Source organism: Muntiacus reevesi, chromosome 8 (genome assembly GCF_963930625.1).
Source record: "Muntiacus reevesi chromosome 8, mMunRee1.1, whole genome shotgun sequence".
In the NCBI taxonomy this organism is placed as follows: Eukaryota; Metazoa; Chordata; class Mammalia; order Artiodactyla; family Cervidae; genus Muntiacus; species Muntiacus reevesi.
Genome location: NC_089256.1, coordinates 76,239,621 through 76,260,045, shown reverse-complemented (window position 1 = coordinate 76,260,045; position 20,425 = coordinate 76,239,621). Strand labels below are relative to the sequence as shown.

Below are 20,425 nucleotides of genomic sequence, written 5' to 3'. Positions count from 1 at the left end.
CCTTTTTCAATGTATTCCAATGTAAGTTGCAGATGTCCCCTTGCAATAAAAAAAAAATTAAGATTAATTGAAAATGTCGGTAAATGAGTTTGGGTTGTTTCTTAAGTTAATGTTGATGAGGAAGAATGCATAAATAAAATTTTATGGGATGTATTGAGCTCAACCCAATAACACCGAACTAGAGATGACCATTTAATATATGTATTATGCATATATACATGTAACATCTACTGTTGTTGTTCAGTCACTCAGTTGTTTCCAGATCTTTGCAATCCCATGGACTGCAGCATGCCTGGAATCCCTGTCCTTCACCATCTCTCAGAGTTTGCTCAAATTCATGTCCGTTGAGTTGGTGATGCCATCCAATCACCTCATCCTCTGTCATCCCCTTCTCCTCTTGCCTTCAATCTTTCCCAGCATAAGGGTGTTTTCTAATAAATCAGCACTTCACATCAAGTGGCCAGTGTATTGGAGCTTCAGCAGCAGCACGAGTACTTTCAATGAATGTTCAGAACTGATTTCCTCTAGGATGGACTGGTTTGATCTCCCTGCAGTCCAAGGGACTCTCGAGAGTCTTCTCCAGCACCGCAGTTTGAAAGCATCAACTCTTTGGTGCTCAGTCTTCTTTGTGGTTCAGCTCTCACATCTGTACATGGATGGACCTTTGTCTGCAAAGTGATGCCTTTGCCCTTTAATATGCTGTCTAGATTTGTCACAGCTTTTCTTCCAAGAAGCAAGTGTTTTTTAATTTCAGGGCTGCAGTCACTGTCTGCAGTGATTTTTGGAGTCCAAGAAAATAATACCTCTCACTGTTTCCCTTAGTTATGCTTCTCAGTTAAAGATACAGACTGGGAATCATTAGCTGGTGGTTAAAATAAGAGTAAATGTGAGGTTTCAGACATAGAATGCACAAATAGAAGATCAAGGGTGATAGTTTGAAAAAATGACACTTAAGACATTAACAGAAGTAAAGTGATAAAATAAAGGAGATCTAGAAGGGATTAGGGAAACAAACAAGAATCAACAAAGGATACAGGGACAGAAAACTTTTCCTTGTAAATCTCTTCACTGTTTGGAAATAGTGGTTTTAAAAATGCTGACATTACACTCTATATTTATGATATAATCTATATTATATTTATATATTTATATTTAAAAATGCAGACATTATACCATCATTAGTCAATCTCAACTTCACACTGCTTTGTATACATACCAGTGGGAGTAAAGAGCCGTTCAAAAAAGATGTTATTAAGTCACTTTCTCACTGAAACATCAATAAGTGTTCCTTGTTTTGCCTGGAAAAAGGAAGGCAACTAACTGGACCCCCCGATTCTTCTTTCTCAAGTAAGAGATCCTTTTCTTTAAGGATCACTGACCCGTAGACATAGGTATACATCACAATGAAAAGTTAACTTTCACTTAACTTTAGACTCTTAGGGCATTAGATGTGGTGAGAAAAAGATCTCTTCTTGCTTTAGATTTAGTAATGAATCTAAAAATTCATTTCATAAATTATTTTTAATATTTTGTATTTCAATTCCACATTATAGCTATTTAATGGAGAAATAAAGAGTTAAAGAGGAGGAAACATATGAAAAAGAATTATGGGTGACAGGAAGAAAATATGGGGTAAACCAAGGAAAAGAGAAGAAAAAATAGAAACAGGAAAAGCAAAAGATCTTCCCAGGAGGAATAACTCTGTGTTTTATTGGAGAACCATGTATTGTCTAAGGAGGTATAGCCAAACTTTTCTTAACAAGGATCACACAGTCAATGTGCTGACTTTGCTCTGTTATAACTTCAGTTCTGCCACTGTAGTACTAAGACAGCCATAGAGAGTACATTTTTTAAAATGCATGTGTGTGTATGTCTATGTTTCAATAAAACCTAACTTCTAAAACTCATGCAACCATCTGGACAGCTGGCATGTTTTGCTGGCCTCTGCAACAGAGCAAAGGCCAACAAGTTGGATCAACAAGCTACTTCTATAAGGGCCACATATGCCTCTGCAGCATGTTCTTCTTTGCTGCTGTTGCTTGGTTTTTGGTTTGTTTTTACAACCCTTTAAAAATGTAAAAAGCATTCTTACCTACAGGCCCTATCAAAAGTAACTGTGGGGCAAATTTGACCAGAGGTCAGGAGGTTGCCTGGCCTTTATCTAGAACACATTTTCCTGTCTTATCTAATTTCAATTTGATGGGAGCTATTAACTCCATGCTTTGTAAATAACTGATACAATGCAGAATAATTTTTGTCTATAGTCAATGATACCCAAATTCTGTTCCACAGAGGTCCAACTGTCTCCCCTCACTTACTATGGAAGAAGCAAGTTTCACTTCTCTTCGCATATAGTTTTAATATTCCAGATTTATGCCATTCAGGTATGACCTAAAGCAAACACCTTAAGATTATACAGTGGAGACGATGTATAGATTCAAGGGGCTAGATCTGGTAGACAGAGTGCTTGAAGAACTATGGACAGAGGTTCGTAATGTTGTACAGAAGGTGGTGACCAAAAGCATCCTGAAGAAAAAGAAATGCAAGAAGGCAAAGAGGTTGTGTGAGGAGGTCTTACAGATAGCTGAAAAAAGAAGAAAAGCAAAAGGCAAAGGAAAAAGGGAAGGATATAGCCAACTGAATGCAGAGCTCCAGAGAATAGCAAGGAGAAATAAGAAAGCCTTCTTAAATGAACAATGCAAAGACATATAGGAAAACAATAGAATGTGTAAGACCAGAGATGTCTTCAAGAAAATTGGAGATACCAAGGGATCATATGCAGAGATGGGCACAATAAAGGACAGAAACAGTATGGACCTAACAGAAGTAGAAGAGATTAAGAAGAAGTGGCAAGAATACACAGAAGAACTATACAAAAAAGGTCTTAATGACCTGGATAACCATGATGGTGTGGTCACTCACTTAGAGTCAGATATCTTGGACTATGGAGTCAAGCGGGCCTTAGGAAGCATTACTACAAACAAAGCTAGTGGAGGTGATGGAATTCCAGGTGAACTATTGCAAAGCCTAAAAGATGCTGCCGCTAAAGTGCTGCACTCAATACGTCAGCAAATTTGGAAAGCTCAGCACTGGTCATGGGACTGGGAAAGGTCAGTTTTCATTCCAATCTCAAAGAAACGCAATGCCAAAGAATGTTCAAACAATCATACAGTTACACTCATTTCACATATTAGTTTTACTGAGTCTAAGCTTGCTCTGCTTGCCACAGGATAAGTCAATGAATCCAAGACAAGGTGTTGGGATCAGGAAGGGACTTCATTCAGAGCAAGCTGACTGGAAAGATGGCAGACTAGTGCCTCAAAATAACCATCTTATCAGGGCCTGATTGCCAGATTCTTTTATGGATCAGAGATGGGCAGTGGAGGTGAGGAAACAAAGTAAAAAAAAAGCTATTCAATCCTTGCAATTGTCCCCTACTATGGCAAGCCTCAGGAAGGGGAATGGGTTAGTTTCATTTCCTTACAGTCCTTCACAAGTGGACATTTGAGGTTATCACCCTGAGGCAGGCCATTATTTATCTTACAAGAGTGGCAAGATGAAGTGTTAAAGTCACAGAAGCAGATCCAACATAAATTCAAAATTAAACTTTCTAGCATGGTAAATGAGTGCAATTGTACAGTAGTTTGAACATTTTTGGCATTGCCCTTCATTGAGATTGGAATAAAAACTAACATTTACCAGTCCTGTGGCCGCTACTGAGTTTTCCAAATTTGCTGACATATGTGTGCATCACTTTAACAGCATCATCTTTTGGGGTTTTAAATAGCTCAACTAGAGTTCCGTCACCTCCACTAGTTTTGTCCATAGTAATGCTTCCTAAGGCCCGCTTGACTTCACACTCCAGGATGTCTGGCTCTAGATGAGTGACCACACCATCATGGTTACCTGGGTCATTAAGACCTTTTTTCAATAATTCTCCTGTGAATTCTTGCCACCTCTCCTTAATTTCTCCTGCCTCTGTTAGGGCCTTACCATTCCTGTCCTTTATCATGTCCATTCTTGCATGAAATGTTCCTTTTATATCTCCAATTTTCTTGAAGAAATGTCTAGTCTTTCCCAATTCTATTAATCTTCTTCTCCTAAAAAAGCTGGCCGGAGGGCATGGCAACCCACTCCAGTGTTCTTGCCTGGAGAATTCCATGGACAGAGAAGGTTGGCAGGCTACAGTCTATAGGGTTACAAAGAGTTGTAAGTGACTTAGCAGGCACACCCCTAAAAGAGCAACTCCTTATGACTGGGAAACATGACTCATTTTACTGGAGACTGGCAAAACAAAGTAAAATTCTTGGCATATATATTTTTGCAAGTGAAAAATTTTTTAAATGAATTTCATTGGGATTTGGCTGGTTGCCACTTCTACTATAGACAGCATAATCTTCATCACCTATTAGTTGGCATATATTAAGTAAAAAAGATGATATATGTATAAGAAAAATTTTAATATTCTTAGAATCAGCAGTAATATAACATCAGATGTGAGGCAACTCCAAATAGAATACTATTTAGTTTATTTTCTTACTTCTTTTATCAGAACCATCCTGTACTCAAAATTTAAGTCTCCAGAGTTGAGCTGTTAACTCATCCTATTATTTATCTGAAAGCAAGCAAGACTTTCTTCATATTTCACATAAACCCCTTGTGTACACATGATGTTATCATACCATAACACGTGAGTTATATTAGCATGACATGCCCTATGGCCCTCTGTGAGTTTCAGGATGATAAATCTGCTAAATAAATATCAATAAAATGGTCCTACTCCATTATGCACAGTCCAGCAGACTGCTTCCTTCTTAGAATTGACTCCAGAGTAGTGACTGCCAGAGACCCAAAGAAGGACCACAAGTTAGTATCAGCAAAGCCAAGGGGAAACAGGGAAAATAAAGAAAACATAATAGAGTTTTTTTTTAACAGAGACAGTTTGTTAATTTAATGAAATATTTTTTATTTTAAGATAGTGTTTTTCTTACATGGATTATGCAGTCTTTTAATTTTAGAAATGATGATGAAATATAGTATTTTTTGCTGCTTTTGGTTATTTTGTATAAAAAACTGTTAATTCATTGCCAATTAACTAATTTTTTTTCGTATTTATAAAAGACTCAAAGTAGAAAGTACTACTTTACTTTACGACTTTGCAGCATGAGCTACTTTTAAGTGAATTAAACTTTAGATTAAAATTTTACATTATATATAAATATACACATGCAAAGGGGCTTTCCCAGTGGCTCAGAGGTAAAGAATCCACTGGTAGTTAAGGAGACGCAGGAAATGCTGGTTTGATCCTTGGGTTGGGAAGATCCCCTGGAGGAGGAAATGGCAACCCACTCCAGTATTCTTGCCTTGGAAATTCCATGGACAGAGGAGCCTGGTGGGGTCTAGTCTACAGGGTAACACAGAGTTGGACACAACTGAGCTACTGAACATAGCACAGCACAGGCAAATATACATATAGAAGATTTCTCATGTAGCAAGGATACTTAAAAAGATTTAAAATGACAAAAACCTGACCCATCTCATACATTCTATTAATCATTTTTGCCTAATAATAATTTCTTCCAGCTTAAGTTTAGAACTCTCTTAGTCTGCCTTTGAATGGGTGCTGCTGAAGTCCTTGTTCCGCTTCTCTGAAGGTAAGATCTTTTTCTCTCCTAATTAATAAAGTCATCTCTCAAAGGACTCCCAATTCTCTGGTGTCACCTCTTGATTGAGTACCTGTTAGGTACAAGACCCTAGCCAGGTCCTCAAAATTCTGTTGACACCACAGGAAAAAGAAAGGGCAAAACCTTGGTTTGTCTTCAATTTAACCTTACAGGAAGGAAATGAATGCTTTTTCTCATTGCTATTTTCTCCCCAAAGAATGGAATGTGAGGCAGAATCCATACATCTGTGTTAGAAATGCCATGGGATTTTTCTCAGGTTTTCCCTTATTTCCCTATCAGTTATTCTTCACACTCTCATGGGAAAATATGCACTTCTTTTTCTGAAGATTCCAGATCAATGTTAGGGACTAAAGTGTGTTTCTACTGAAAGAAGGCTCTTGAAATGTTTTCCTTAAGCAATGCCTTTGTAAACACACAAACTTTTCTCAATAGTAGACCAGAGAAGTATCCTGACGCTTAGTGACCACTTCTCAGCTGTGGACTCCCTCCATCTTCTGATTCAGAAAGATGGCTCTAGACCCTGCACTGTTGCTCATTCATTTAGCCAGTACTTATTTCATGCTTATGATATTCTAGTTACTGTGTTTGGCAAGAGAGATATCAAGTAGTGGATGATATACACAGGGAAACTACTATGGGTATTAGTTACTTAGTATAAGCCAAAAAGATCATTATGGAGAAAGAGCAGAGGAAGGCTAGTTAGTTATTCATTTGTATATATCTGGAAGATTTTGGTAGAGGTGTAGAAGGCTGTCCCCAAGAAATCTTGTTTGATAGTAGTCACTATAGGGCCCCATCTCCAAACCTACCCTCTCAATCTTACCCTTCACTCTGAGTGCCCCTCTGCTTTCCCCTGCTGCAGTTTTGCAAACTGGCCTGCCCTTCCCGGTACCAGGTTCTGAGTTCATTTTTCTGCTATTCCCTGGTTCCCATTTCCATGGATATTGCCAATTATTAACCAGATTTTTATCAATCTAAATCTTATGCAGAAATCCATTTATAAAATAGATACAAGCACAACTCTGCCTCAAGTGTTGAAGGGGAGGAGCGGGCTTAGATGGATCACCTTGCCTGCCTAGCAAATCACCACTTCATGATAAAATACAATAAGTCAAAATGCATGTGTATCAAAATACTCAGGTTCATTTTAGAAGGGCTTTCTGAGTGTCAAACACAAAGCAAAACAGTATTTTTTCAATATCTGTAAGCAATGCATCCCTGTAAAGAAATAACCACTTAGTGGAACTCACATGTATAAAAGAGATTAGACCAGTAGGCTGTTCATTTAAGCTCATTTTGAAGTTCAAATATACATTACTGATAAAGATAATCAGTGAGGAAAACAGGGCTATTTCCATGAGCACAGAAATTTGAGATTGAGTTTATGAGTGGCTGTTATAGTTTTATTGTACCTCCACATCATTTTACTTCTCATTCTATTTCCTTTTTCCTTCTCTCACTTCTCCTCCTTTCATCCTTCTTCCTCTTTGTGGTTCTGTCTTTCTCTCATACACACACACACACACACACACACACACACACATCCTCTTTCCCTGTCTCTCTGTGTATGTGTGTAATTGACATATAATAAACTGCACAGATTTGAAGCAAACAATTTGATAAGCTTTGACATATGTATATACCTGTGAAACCATCACAATCAATATAACATGCATGTCCATTATCCAAAAATGTTTTTCAGTACACCTTCATAATCCCATTCTTTTTTTTTCTCAAAGACAAAACACAAGTCAAATTTGCTGGGTTTGTCCAGAAAAGCCAGCAATGGTGATATTGCTGGTTTTTCTGTTTCAAGGCTTTCCATGGCTTCCACAGTATCCTTGCCCTCTTTCACCTTGCCAAAGACTACATGCTTGCCATCAGTCTCAGCAGGGCAGATGAAAAACTAGGAATCATTTTTGTTAGGGCCAACATTTGCCATGGATAAGATGACAGGACCTGTGTGCTTCATGATGAAATTCTCATCATGAATTTCTCCCCAGAGATGGCATTGCCACCAGTGCTATGATGGTGTCTGAAGTCACCACCTTGGCACATAAATCCTGGAGTTAGTCTGTGAAAGCAGGAATCTGTATAACCAATCTCCCCAGTTCTCAGAGCATGAAAATTTTCTGTTGTCTTTGGAACTTTGTCTGCAAATGGCTAAAAGGAGATGTGGCCCAAGGGCTTGTTGTTGACGGTGATATTGAAGAGAATGATGAGGTTGACCACGGCTGGGCACTCAGGAGGCTTGGGGTAGGACCATCTGCAAGGCCATAATCCTGTTCTTGCCCTGGTGAATGGTGGGCATATTCCCTGCCCAGTTTCCAAACAAACAGATCCCTTTCTGTCACTATAGATTACATTTCATTAGTTAATTTGTTTTTATTGTGGTGTAATTCCCTGGTATGAATATATCATAATGTTTAGTCCATTCACTTCTTTTGGCTAGAAATTTGGTTTGTTTGCCGTTTTTTATTTTTAATTTTAACCATTCTAATAGATGTGTGATGGTATCTTGTGGTTTCAGTTTGCATTCCCTTAATGACTGATGAAGCTGAGCATCTTCTCATGTGTTAATTCATCATCCACATATGTACTCTACTCAAACCTCCTTTCAAATATTTTGCCCATGTTTTTAGTTCCTTTCCCTTTCTCCTTGCTATTGAATTTGAGAGTTCTTTATAAATTCTGGATATATTATATATATTTGCAAATAATTTTTCCAAGTTGCTTGCCATTTCTTTCTCTTACAAGTGTCTTTTGAAGAGCATAAGGTCTTAATTATGATGAAGGCTAGTTTATCAATTTTTTCTCCTTTAAGGATAATGCTTTTGCGTTACATGGCCTCTTTATTTGGCACATGGCCTCTTTCCGTCTGCAAAGCCAGGAATGGCTAGCTGTCTTTCTCGGACACCGATTCTCTTTACTTCCTCTTATGTTTAAGGGTATTTGTGATTACATTGGATCCACCTGGAAAACCCAGAGAATCTTCCCTGTCTTGACGTCAGCTAATTAGCAACCTTAATTCCATCTGTTATCTTACTTCCCTTTTTCTATGTAAGGTAACACATTCCCAGGCTCTGGGTATTCAGATATGGACATCTCTGGGGGAGATATTATCTGACAAAGGATGAATTGTGAGTCCTTCCATCTAGAGACGCTATTTTGCATTATAAGACCTTATGTTTTCCCTTTTATCTTTGTCTCCACATCCTAATTGCCAAAGGGAAGTTCTCACTTCTTTTTTCACATTTTTTCTCTCCCAGAAGTTACATATTTCAAAGATATCCCCTTTATATCATGCCTGGGCTTTTTCATCTGGCATACTCTGAAATCTCTTCCCTACTAATCCTTCCTCTGATTTGTGTGGACATTTTTATAAAACATTCTGGTTAGGTGGGACTTAATCTTTTCTTGTGATAGTTTTAGATCTACTTTGAACTCCATCTTTTTCTGTCCTTTCCACAATTTTTCTTGGTCAGCTTTTGCTTTCCTTGACGTACTGCTGTGGAGAGAGGCTAGGATTGACAAATGAGAGACACATGAGATGAAAAAAGATTCATCATTATTTTTTAAAATTCATAGTTATTTTGAAGTTTTAGCACTCTCGGTTCTCAAAGTTTGCTGAGTTTTTGTGTAGACACACCTTTCCCTTCTTTTTGTTTTGTATACTTCTCAGAGGACTTATTGCGTGTGTGCTGCATGCCAAGAGGACCTCTTAGGGATCTGGTAACTAGTCTGCTACCACTGTCTGAAGCTACCCACAAACTCTACCTTTTGTTTTTATTTCACAATATTGAGAAAACACTCCATTAGACAGAGAAGCACTTGTAAATGGTAGCCTTTTTATAAATAGCTCACATTCCAAATTTGGGACATTTCTTATTTTAACTGGTCCTGAAACTTAAGAGAAAAGTAGTGTGCATTCTTCGTTGCCCAGTCATGTATGGCTCTTTACAACTCTTTGGACTGCAGTCTGCCAGGTTCCTCTGTCCATAGGATTTTTCAGGCAAGAATGTCGTAGCGGGTTGTCACTTCCTGCTCCAGAGGATTTTCCCCACCTAAGGACCGAACACAAGTCTCTTGTGTTTCCTGCATTGGCAGGCAGATTCATTACCACTAGTGCCACCTGGGATGCCCATAAGAGAGAAAAGTAGAAGGGTTTTTTCAAAGAGTTAATTGTCTAACATCATGTATCAGCCTGGGCTTCCAGGTAGTTGTCAAAGAACCTTAGTCAACTTGAATCTTGATTGTTTTGAGGACATTTCAAAATTAGTTTTAATTTTGAGATATTATTTTCTTTAATGCCAGACATATCAGTGCCTTGTACTTCCTTGTAAGGATGCTGGTCCTTTCTTTGTGAGATAGATAACCGTTTGAGTGTTTGATATGAAGAATGACTAACAGAATCACTCTGCATGCTACATTTGAGTACAGAATGTGAGGGGCATTGTTTGAAGCAGGAGACGAGTGAAGTGTCTGTTGCAATAATACTGCTAAGAAATATGGGGGTCTCACATCAGTGTTCACAGAAACACTACTTGCAATAACCAAGACATGGAAGCAATCTAAGTGCCCGTAAACAGATGACTAGTTTAAGAAGATGTGCTATATATGTACATTGGAATGTTACTCGGCCATAAAAATAATGAAACATTGCTATTTGAGGCAATATGGATGGACCTAGAGATTATCATACTAAGTGAAGTAAGTCAAGCAGAGAAAGATATGACATGATATCACTTATATATGGAAACTAAAAATATGATACAATTGAGTTTATTTACAAAAGAGAACTAGACTCAGACTTAGAAAACAAGTTTATGGTTACCAAAGGAGAAAGTGGGGTATGAATAAATGGTTTGGGATTAACAAATACACACCACTATATATAAAGTTGATAAACAACAAGGACCCATTATATAGCACAGGGGACTATATTCAATATCTTTTAATAACCTATAATGAAAAAGAATCCGAATATATGTTCTGAATATCTTTGCTGCACACCCAAAACTAACACAATATTGTTAGTGTTCATTACTATAGTTTCTATAGTTCAATAAATAAATGAGAAATATGGAGTCTTATGGTACCATAAGTAGCACAGGGAATTTTTCTCAATGTTATCTGGCAGCCTGGATGGGAGGGGAATTTGGGGAATGGATACATGTATGTGTATGGCTGAGTCCTTTTGCTGTCCACCAGAAACTATCACAACACTGTAATTGGCTATATTACAATACAAAATACAAAGTTAAAAAAAAATATATGGGGTCTTGTGGTAGCCATGGAGTGGATGAGAAGTGGCCAGACTCTAAATATATTTTGAGTTAGAGCTGAAAGGCTTTCACCAGGGATTGGATACAATATTTCAAATTAAAGAGTAGTTAAGGATAATTCCATGATTTTTGGTTTGTATAAATGAAGGATATAAAAGGGATTGATCTGGATAGGAGATGTAGAAGTTTATTTTGGGAATATTAAGATGGAGGTGACTATGAAACATCCAGAGGAATGTCAAGTAGGCAGGTAAATATATAGCCCTGGAATTCAAGAGAGAGAAGGGGGGTCTAGGATGGAGTTATACATATTGGAATCATTAGCATATAAAGTGTTTTTAAAGTCATGAGACTGGATAGGATCATTAATGGAGTGAGTTAAGAGAGAAAGAAGTCTAAAGACTGAGATTTGGACACAGCAGTATTAAGACATTAGTCGGATGAGTAGGGAATGGCAAAAGAGATTATAAAGTAGAAAGAAAACCAGTTGAGTGTGGGGTCCTAGAAGCCAAATGAAGAAAGTGCTTCAGGGAAGAGAGTAACTCGATGTTTCAAATACAGTGGCTAGATCGAGGAAATGAGAGCTAGGAACCAACCATTGAATTTAGTGACTTGAAGGTCATTAGTGGCCTTGCCAAATGTAGTTCCAGTGAAGCAGTAGAGTGAAAACAACAGCTGAATGAGTTCAAGAGGGATGGGAAGAGAACTGGATGCAGCAAGCATAGACAACACTTGCAAAGCTTTCCCCACACTGTAATGGATGTAAAGGAATGGGATGAAGCTGGATTGAGAAATGGATCCAGGGCATTTTTGTTTGGTTTCTGCTTTAAATGGGGAAAATAACAGCATGTGTATATGTTTGTGGGATGATGCAGTGAAGAGTAGAAATTGATGATGCAGAGGAATTTCTGGACCAATGGTCTTGAGGAGAGATGAAGGAATAGGCTCTAGTCCACAAATGAAGAAAGAAGTGTTGATGTCATACCTGTAAATGAGGAGAAAGCATGGAAAATAGGCAGGAAGATGAGAGTAGGCGGGTGGATGCATGATGGGACCCTGAGGAAATTTCTTTCTGTTTGCTTTGTGGAAGTAAGGATGGGAGCAGAGATCTTGGAAGTTAGAAGATAGAGAAGAAGGTGTGAGGATCAACTGGGAGACTGGGGGAGACATTGGATCAGAGGATGCTGGCAAAGTCAGAATGAAAACATTTGAGCATGAATAGCTTTTGCCTGAGATAGTGGAGCTATGGTGTGTTTTGGGGGCTATAAAGCTAAAAAGATTAAGACCAGTTTATAATTTAATTAATTCATCTTGGTATAATACTGGTTTACAGTTTCTGGAGTTGGGGAAATTTTGAGGATGCTTAGAAATGACAAGGGTAAAGAAATGTCTGCCATTTGGCGTCTCTACTCCTATCATGGTAAAAATATTCAGAAAATTTGAGATGTAATTATTATAGATATTTGATAACTTTTCTTAATTACACTAACTTGGACAGAAACAAGTCAATTGTGGGTCTTTACCAAATATGTCAAATGATATTTTTTAGCACAGAAAGTTTTTATGCTAAGTTTCAGCCTGAAACATTTTGTGTGTAATATAAGTTCTAACAGAAACGTAATGTAGAGAATGTGTTTACACTCTTTTGATATGAAACACATTTCAAAGGTTACTGAAAATTTTTAGCCTATGGATGGATTACCACTGCTTGGAAAGAGAAATGACATGGAAACATAATGCTCTTTTCCAGGACATGCCAAATATCTTGTTTTGAAATGAGCTTTTAAGTAAAATGGTTTCCCAAATGTCTTGTTCTCTGAATCAGTAGAGACTATGAAAGTGTTTACTATGCTTCTGGCAAACAACAAATTCTCAGTCCTCAAAAGCACAGCTAACATTTTCTATTTGGAGGAAAGAAGGCATGCAAGTAGCAGGCTGAACTTTTGTTTTATCAGCTCCTGAAGTTAAAAATTCACAGTGCTATCTACATACACAGCAGGCACTCTAAGCAGACTTCTTGAATCAGTAAATGAGAATACAGTATGATATTATCTCCTTTTTCTGTGACAGGCTGTAAACATTTGCTTGGAAATACTTTTTGTTTTCTTGTGCTGAACAAGGCAGAATTCCCTACCTTCAATTCCAAGGTGTTTTATCTGGCCAAGTTTCAAGCTGGAATTAGATAACTTCCCTTTTGCTCCTTCTGCTTGTTCTGAAACTTCAGAAGAGGAGCACGAAACCAAATACTGAGGGATACATGGCATGATTACCACTTCGACTAAACCCAAGCCAGATGCAGACAATTCAAGAAATAATAGAGCTGAAGACAGCACACTTTTCAGGGATGCCAGGGCCATTTGCTCCCTCTGCTATAATTTATGTTTCTGTAGTCAAGGTTCTGTTATACCACAGTTTAGAAAATTCCCTGGAAACAGCATCCACCATTAGTTGCTCCAGGAGCCCAGGAATTCCTTTGATGAGCACTAAGAGATTGGTAACAATACCTCCTAAAGGGCCAGGTTGCTAGGTAACAGCTTGTTTCCTTGGTCACGGTGAATACAAGGAAGACCCCAAAAGAAGGCTGCTGATTCTTGCTGGACAGCTCTTCTGGGAATGGGATGAAAAATGTCTTCAGAAAAATAGGTTTAGGAAAGCCAGAGGAAATTTATGCACCAGCAAGACATGTCCAAAAGGTAAGCAAACAAAATGTTACAAGTAGTCTTATTCATTCCTTAAGAGAAAACAGACAACCACAGGTTTGTGTGTTCCTGGATTAAATTTCATTTAAAAATGTAAAATCATGAAATCTGGGTTACTGATGACTGTTGCTTAGAGAAATGAGCCACCACCTCTCCTATATGCAGGCAACTGGCTACAAATGCAATTCAGGTAATCATTGCTGTAACAGAGAGCTGGACTTACCGTCTAGTAGTGGTACATTAATAGTTACACATGGCACTTTAAGACAACATGTGTGAACTTCAGGGGGGAGATCAGATAGGACAGTAAGAAGCAATATCCATTAGTTAATACCCACTAATTACAGTTAATATTAGTTTTATCTATTAGTTACATTTAAATGAAATAACTACCAGAAAACAGGACTTTTGCTAGATCAATAAAGTCATAAACCAGATTAAATTAGAGGCCAAAACCCAATCCTTGTTTCTTCATTCCTAGATTTTATAGCTGTTTCATAAATGTTTCTCAAGGCATGCTGATAATTAGACAACATATGATTAGGTCTCTTAAGGACTTGAATGTTTTGTCCTTATATGAGTTTCAATTGGCTCTCATCCTTAAAAAAGTGAGATTTGCCCCTTCAGTTTTCAGGATGAAATACATCGTGCTTTCATGACTGTGTGAAATTTATTTATAGCTCCCTAAATTTACTGCCTGTAGTTAAGATAGGACTCGTGCTTAAGTAGGGATTTAAAGGCTGAAGCAGTTATATTACAGAAGTATTATTTTAGTTAGCAAACTCTGAACATCTCATCTCAGCAGTATGTAGAGGTTATGTTGATTTTAATGTCAAAAACTGTGAAATAATTAAAAATGGGCATGTGAATCAATGGTTTTTAAATGTGTAGAAGTTTTGTGACCAGTTATAAATTAATTTTTCCTAGTTGCTAACACCCTTGAATACACTGTACCAAGAGGAAGTTTACTCATGAATTCTGTAAAAAAAATGATATTCATGATCAATATTATTTTTAAGCTAGTACATTTTACAAAATTATTTCAGAGACAGGGTAAAAAGTGATGCCCAGGCTGCAACTTAAATTTTAATCTTCAAATTTTGAAGGAGTGGGGAAAGAGTGGGAGGGAGGGAAGAAGAAGAAAAAAGAAAAAAAAAATGTTTCCTTAGTGCCAGTATTTGTTCGATCACATTTCTGCACATCATGAAATAAGTCTTAGTCAGACTACCTTCCTAATATACTGTTAATTTCATTTGAAATTTTCTAGTTTTGTCTCTGTTGACAAAACTACCTAATCACATATTGTCCTTTAGTGTCTATATGCTTCTCCTTTGCAGTGTTGTATGTGGTTGAATTTTCAAAACTATAACAATATAGGGAGTAGTAAAACATTCCTCAAGTACTGGGAACCTTCTAAATAGCAGCTATATATGTGGTTGCAATGACATTCTAAAAATTTCTAAATATAATTTTATAAAGAAAATATAGAGGTATCTCAGTTTATCTTCATTGTTCCTAGGATGTTAATATAACTTTGTGTTTCTAAAAATGTCAATGAACCCATTAATATGTACTGAAGTTTACAAGCTTTTCCTCTAAAGAATTTTGATAACGTTTGTCCTTTTACTTTTGTTATATCTTAATATGGGGGCCTATTTGTGTTTATAGGAATGTACATGGGGCTAGAGCAACAGGGACAGGAAAAATTCATTAGAATACAAGGTTACATAAAATTAAAATCGGACCATTAAGATAAAAATAAAGAAATGACAATTTTAGTTGTATATTTTTCAAAATTATAATTTGTACCTCTGTGTTTTTAGAATCAACAATCTAAATAGTTTCAGATATATCTGTTAAAACTCTGGGGCTTAGGTACTAAAATTTTAGGGATATTTGTAAAACACATGAGTTTTTTTAGAACATTCATTGCTATGTGATTATTTACTTAATTTATGGATTTAGTTCTAGGAACTTAATTTAGAGCCATCAGAAATTTGAAGGCAATAACATGGTATGCCAAATTTGCTATTTCAGACATTAACATGTTATAATTACAAAAGACTTCTTGATTTCATGAAACCTCCTTTTTCAGTGTTTTACAATATCGCCTCACCATCCCTAACATGTAGATAGCACAATCACCACCTGTTTTACAAATGAATAAACTTATATATAGGAATAGAGAGGACAAGGTCTCTGGATTTTAAAAGATAAGAAGAATGGTCAAAGTAATCAGAGATTGGATTGATATCTTCTTTCAGCCAAATTTAATGCTCTAGAGTTCATGGTAAGTTTCCTCTAATTGATAGCCCAAGTGCATGGGTTTAGCAAGATCCCACTAGATCTGAGAGCCTCGCTCAATAATGTGGGGGGAGTAAGAAAGCATCTGAGGACTTGGGGAGCGTCCTTTGCTAACTGAAAAATATGATTGAGCTGTTTCTTTTCCTTCTAAATATAAAGCTTTCATGATGCAGCACTCAATATAAATGGGACATTTAGAAATAGAGTTGTAAGCAATGCCATCTTGACCACGCTGACTATCTGAAGGAGCCCCCTGGCCTCCTGGATGGTGTGTGTTCAATACCGCCTCCTTCATCTCAGAAGCTCGGCTTCACCTTAGAAACTAGGCCATCTGCCACTTCCTCCTTTCCTGTCCTTGCAAAGCTACATAATCACCAACTTGACATTTTAATTAAATAGATAGCATCCCTTTGCAGCCGACAATTTATGAGGCTTATAAATTCCTGATTGTAAACAACAACGCAATCTTCCAACGAAAGGGGCTCATGAATTGATAACTTATATTATTATTGTTTTTCGTCCTGCAGTCTCAGCTCACCAGATTCACTCTTGTTGGCCATTCTACACTTTTTGAAACCAAGAACAGATGGCCAATTCAGATAATACCACCTATTTTAAAGACATCATAAATCACTCCTGACAAATGTTGTACTGTTTTAGTCATGGCAACTTTATATTACAGCATTAATAAAATTAATTTCTCTCTCATAAGGTTTAGAGTTGCAATTTATGATACTTATTTGTTCAATGCAGGCAGAAAGATTAAAAATGAGTAAACCAAAATACCAACTAAACTACAAGCCTGGTTTTATTTTCTTTGGGGAGGGGAGACATGAGAGGGTTTTTAAAACAGCTTGATGTTACCTGGAATGATGTTCTCATAGTTCTACTACTAAAGGCTTACCATTTATTTTCAATAAAGAGTCACTGCTCAGATTTACATGTTCTATTAACTAGTGAATTATTTATCTGTAGTTAAGTGAAGCAATCAGAATAGGAAAAATCAATATTAATGATTTTCCTTAATAACAACTGCATCCAAATAAATGATACAGATTTACAGTTATTTAAAGAATCACAGTAACTTATCTGAATCTTATTTGAATTATAGTAATTAAAAACACTTGATCATTTACTTGTTTGACTTGGATAAGTTATGCCACCTCTTTGGATCTCTGCTTCCTCATTTCTAAAATCAAAATAACGATGTTATGCACTTTGGTGATTTTAATGATTAAATACTTTGGCCACCTGATGTGAAGAGCCAACTTGTTGGGAAAGACCTTAATGCTGGGAAAGATTAAAATCAAAAGGAGAAGGGGGTGGCAAAGGATGAGATGGTTGGATGGCATCACTGACTCAATAGACATGAATTTGAGCAAACTCTGGGAGATAGTAAAGGACAGGGGAACCTGATGTGCTACAGTCCATGAGGTTGCAAAGAGTTGGACACAACTTGGTGAATGAACAACAATGATTAAGTGAGTTAATCTCTCTAAAATTCTTAGAATAATGCCTAGCACATAGCATATGATTAATAAATGTTAATTATAAAATCATTATATAAGTAAAAGTTGTCATCCTGTTAATATTGTTGCCAAAAAAACACAAAACCAAACCAGAAAAGCTTTCACTCAGGCAGAGTCCACATCATCTTCTGAATATTAAATGTAAGGACCCACCAGAGGTGCTAAGTGACCCAAGGTCACAGCAGTAAGAGTTTTAGATTCTCGGGACTCACTGTTTTGCACTCCGGCCATCAGTGGTGTGTGCATGAAGGCAGATGGGGTAGAAGTTTGGATTAGTCAGATAACCTGGAAGATGCTCTACCTTTTCTTTTTTTTAAACTAAAGGATCACAAATTATCTTTCTTTGCTGATATTTTTCCCCCAAAACCAGACCAAAGTAAACTTCTATATGGAATTCATGATAGAAGCAATGGAACAAAGAAGAGCTTCAGAATTCCCCAAAGGTTTTACTTCACAATGTGAGCATACTGTCCTTCACCACTGCCCTCTGGTGTGGCGTCCAGGAGGAATATATGAACGTGAGAGAAAGAATCCAGCCTTTGGGACCCACAGAAAGTAATCACACTGGAAGAGAGTCACACTAGTTATCTACTGATTAGAATCTTCTCAGATTCTCTGTCCTTAGCTGAAACTCTAGACCAATTTATTTCATTCCACTCTGGCAGGAAAACAGCCAGTGAAAGAGAAAGAAAGAGTGTGGGTGTTATTTGCCTATTTATTTCTGTTACCAAAGTTTTAATTACTTTCTGTTATTCATAAATGTCTAGTAGCAGTCAAGATAATTGCACAAATAGTTCTAGTTTCAACGTTCAAACAATCTAATATAAACTAAGATAATGAGCTAATTTTCAGTTCTTTGTAAACGTGATTTTACCTTGAAGCTGTTGTGCCTGGTCTTGCAGCAGTACACAAGCAAGGTACAGTGAAAACCCGATCAGCAGGATCCTTCTTATCAGACATTTTGGCTTTGTGAACTTATGGTTCCCTGTGCTCTCCTTTAAACAAAATAAGATCATTTCTCACACTTTAGGTTTCAGAACAAGAGAGAGAGAGACACTTCCAGATTTTCCTATTGGGCCTGTTTCTCATCACCGTGTTATTGTTCAGTTGTGAAGTTGTGTCTGGCTCTTGGCAACCCCATGGACTGCACACACCAGGCTTCCCTGTCCTTCACTATCTCCCTGAGCTTGCTCAAACCCATGTCCATTGTGTCAGTGATGCCACCCAACCATCTCATCCTCTGTGGTCCCCTTCTCCTTCTGCCTTCAATCTTTCCCAGCATCAGGGTCTTTGCCAACGAGTCACCTCTTTGCATCAGGTGACCAAAGTATTGGATCATCAGTGTCAGCATCAGTCCTTCCAATGAATATTCAGGGTTGATTTTATTTAGGATGGACTGGTTGGATCTCCCTGTAGTCCAAGGGACTCTCAAGAGTCTTCTCCAACACCACAGTTTGGAAGCGTCAGTTCTTTGGTGTTCAGCCTTTTTATGGTCCAACTCTCACATCCGTACATGACTTCTGGAAAAACCAAAGCTTTGACTATACGGATGTTTGTTGGCAAAGTAATGTCTCTGCTTTTTAATACACTGTCTAGGTTTGCCATAGCTATTCTTCCAAGGAGCAAGTGTCTTTTAATTGCGTGACTGCAGTCAGTGTGAGCATTGATTTTGAAGCCCAAGAAAATGAAATCTGACACACTTTCCACGTTTTTCCCATCTATTTGCCATGAAGTGATACAACTGGATGCCATGACGTTAGTTTTTTTGAATGTTGAGTTTTAAAGCCAGATTTTTTCATACTGTTTATAGGGTTCTCAAGGCAACAATACTGAAGTGATTTGCCATTCCCTTCTCCAGTGGACCATGTTTTGTCAGACCCTCATCACTGTGTAACCATCAATAAAGTTCAGAATCACAGAAGAGTCAGTCATGTCATTATCCTTATTTTCCTGATTTCATCTTGGCAGAAAATGGCTAGCATATTTTCATAAAGACAAGGAACCAAAAGTCAGTTAAACGTTTATCCTCTGCTCATTCCCTGAAATACTATTCTATTTTGCCTTATTTTATTCTCCCTGATTGTTGACCAAAGCTCTGGCTAGAGACAGCAGGATTTACCTGCTTCAGGAATAATAAATTTTGCACACTATAATGTTTTTCTAATGTTTGTTAATTTGTTGCCATGGTAAAATATTCTTTGGTATGTCAAGAAAACCATATCCAGTTTATTAAAGAATTGCTCAATTGGGGAATATTGGAGAGGTATATATTTTCTGAGTTTTTCACATGATTAAGACCAAATCTTTTGCTATTTAGTGGTAGATGGAGGGATAATTTTCTCCTTGATAACACAAGGAGACAGTTGTTTTATTTTCTTAATGGCACAATAGCACTATTTTAAGGATATGATGTAATGGCTATGCTCTTCTACTCTAACGCATCAGTTAATACATGAAAAATGAAAGACATTTCTACATTATACTTCATGAAGGCAACTTCAATATACAAGAGATGTGTCAGTTTCTTATATGCAAAATTGCTACAGAGCTTCATAATAACTGTGCCATAAAATATAGAATGCTGTCTCTTAAGATTCTCAGAGCCTGAGAAGTAACCCATCAAGAGTAAAAGGAGGCCAGAGATAGATACAATTTCTAGTTTTACTTAACATGAAAAAGCATACTCAGATATTATTTTTAAATTGACTTAAAGTAATATACAGTACCAATTACAGAAAGGGAAACATAACCACTCTGGAGGAGAAAGGGAAAAGTGCAAGAATAACAGTAAATAATAAAAACAGGAAAGCAAAAAGACATTTTATATCTCAGTGGCATAACAATGGGAATACAGAGGGAATAGGACTGTTTTTAAGTGAAATATTTGAGCAGTATTTCAAAGTGAGTAAAATTGATTAAAGAAC

General features: G+C 37.2%; 1 protein-coding gene across 1 annotated transcript in view; it reads left to right on the top strand.

The window, feature by feature from the left end:
- The first annotated feature begins 2,427 nt into the window (after positions 1 to 2,427).
- The window catches only part of LOC136172966 (uncharacterized), a 38,136-nt gene continuing 20,138 nt past the window's right edge, over positions 2,428 to 20,425 (top strand). Inside the window, exons 1-2 of the mRNA XM_065942122.1 lie at positions 2,428 to 2,608; positions 2,927 to 3,048. Of these exons, the coding sequence (XP_065798194.1) occupies positions 2,428 to 2,608; positions 2,927 to 3,048 (303 nt within the window). The remainder of the gene's footprint in view (positions 2,609 to 2,926; positions 3,049 to 20,425) is intronic.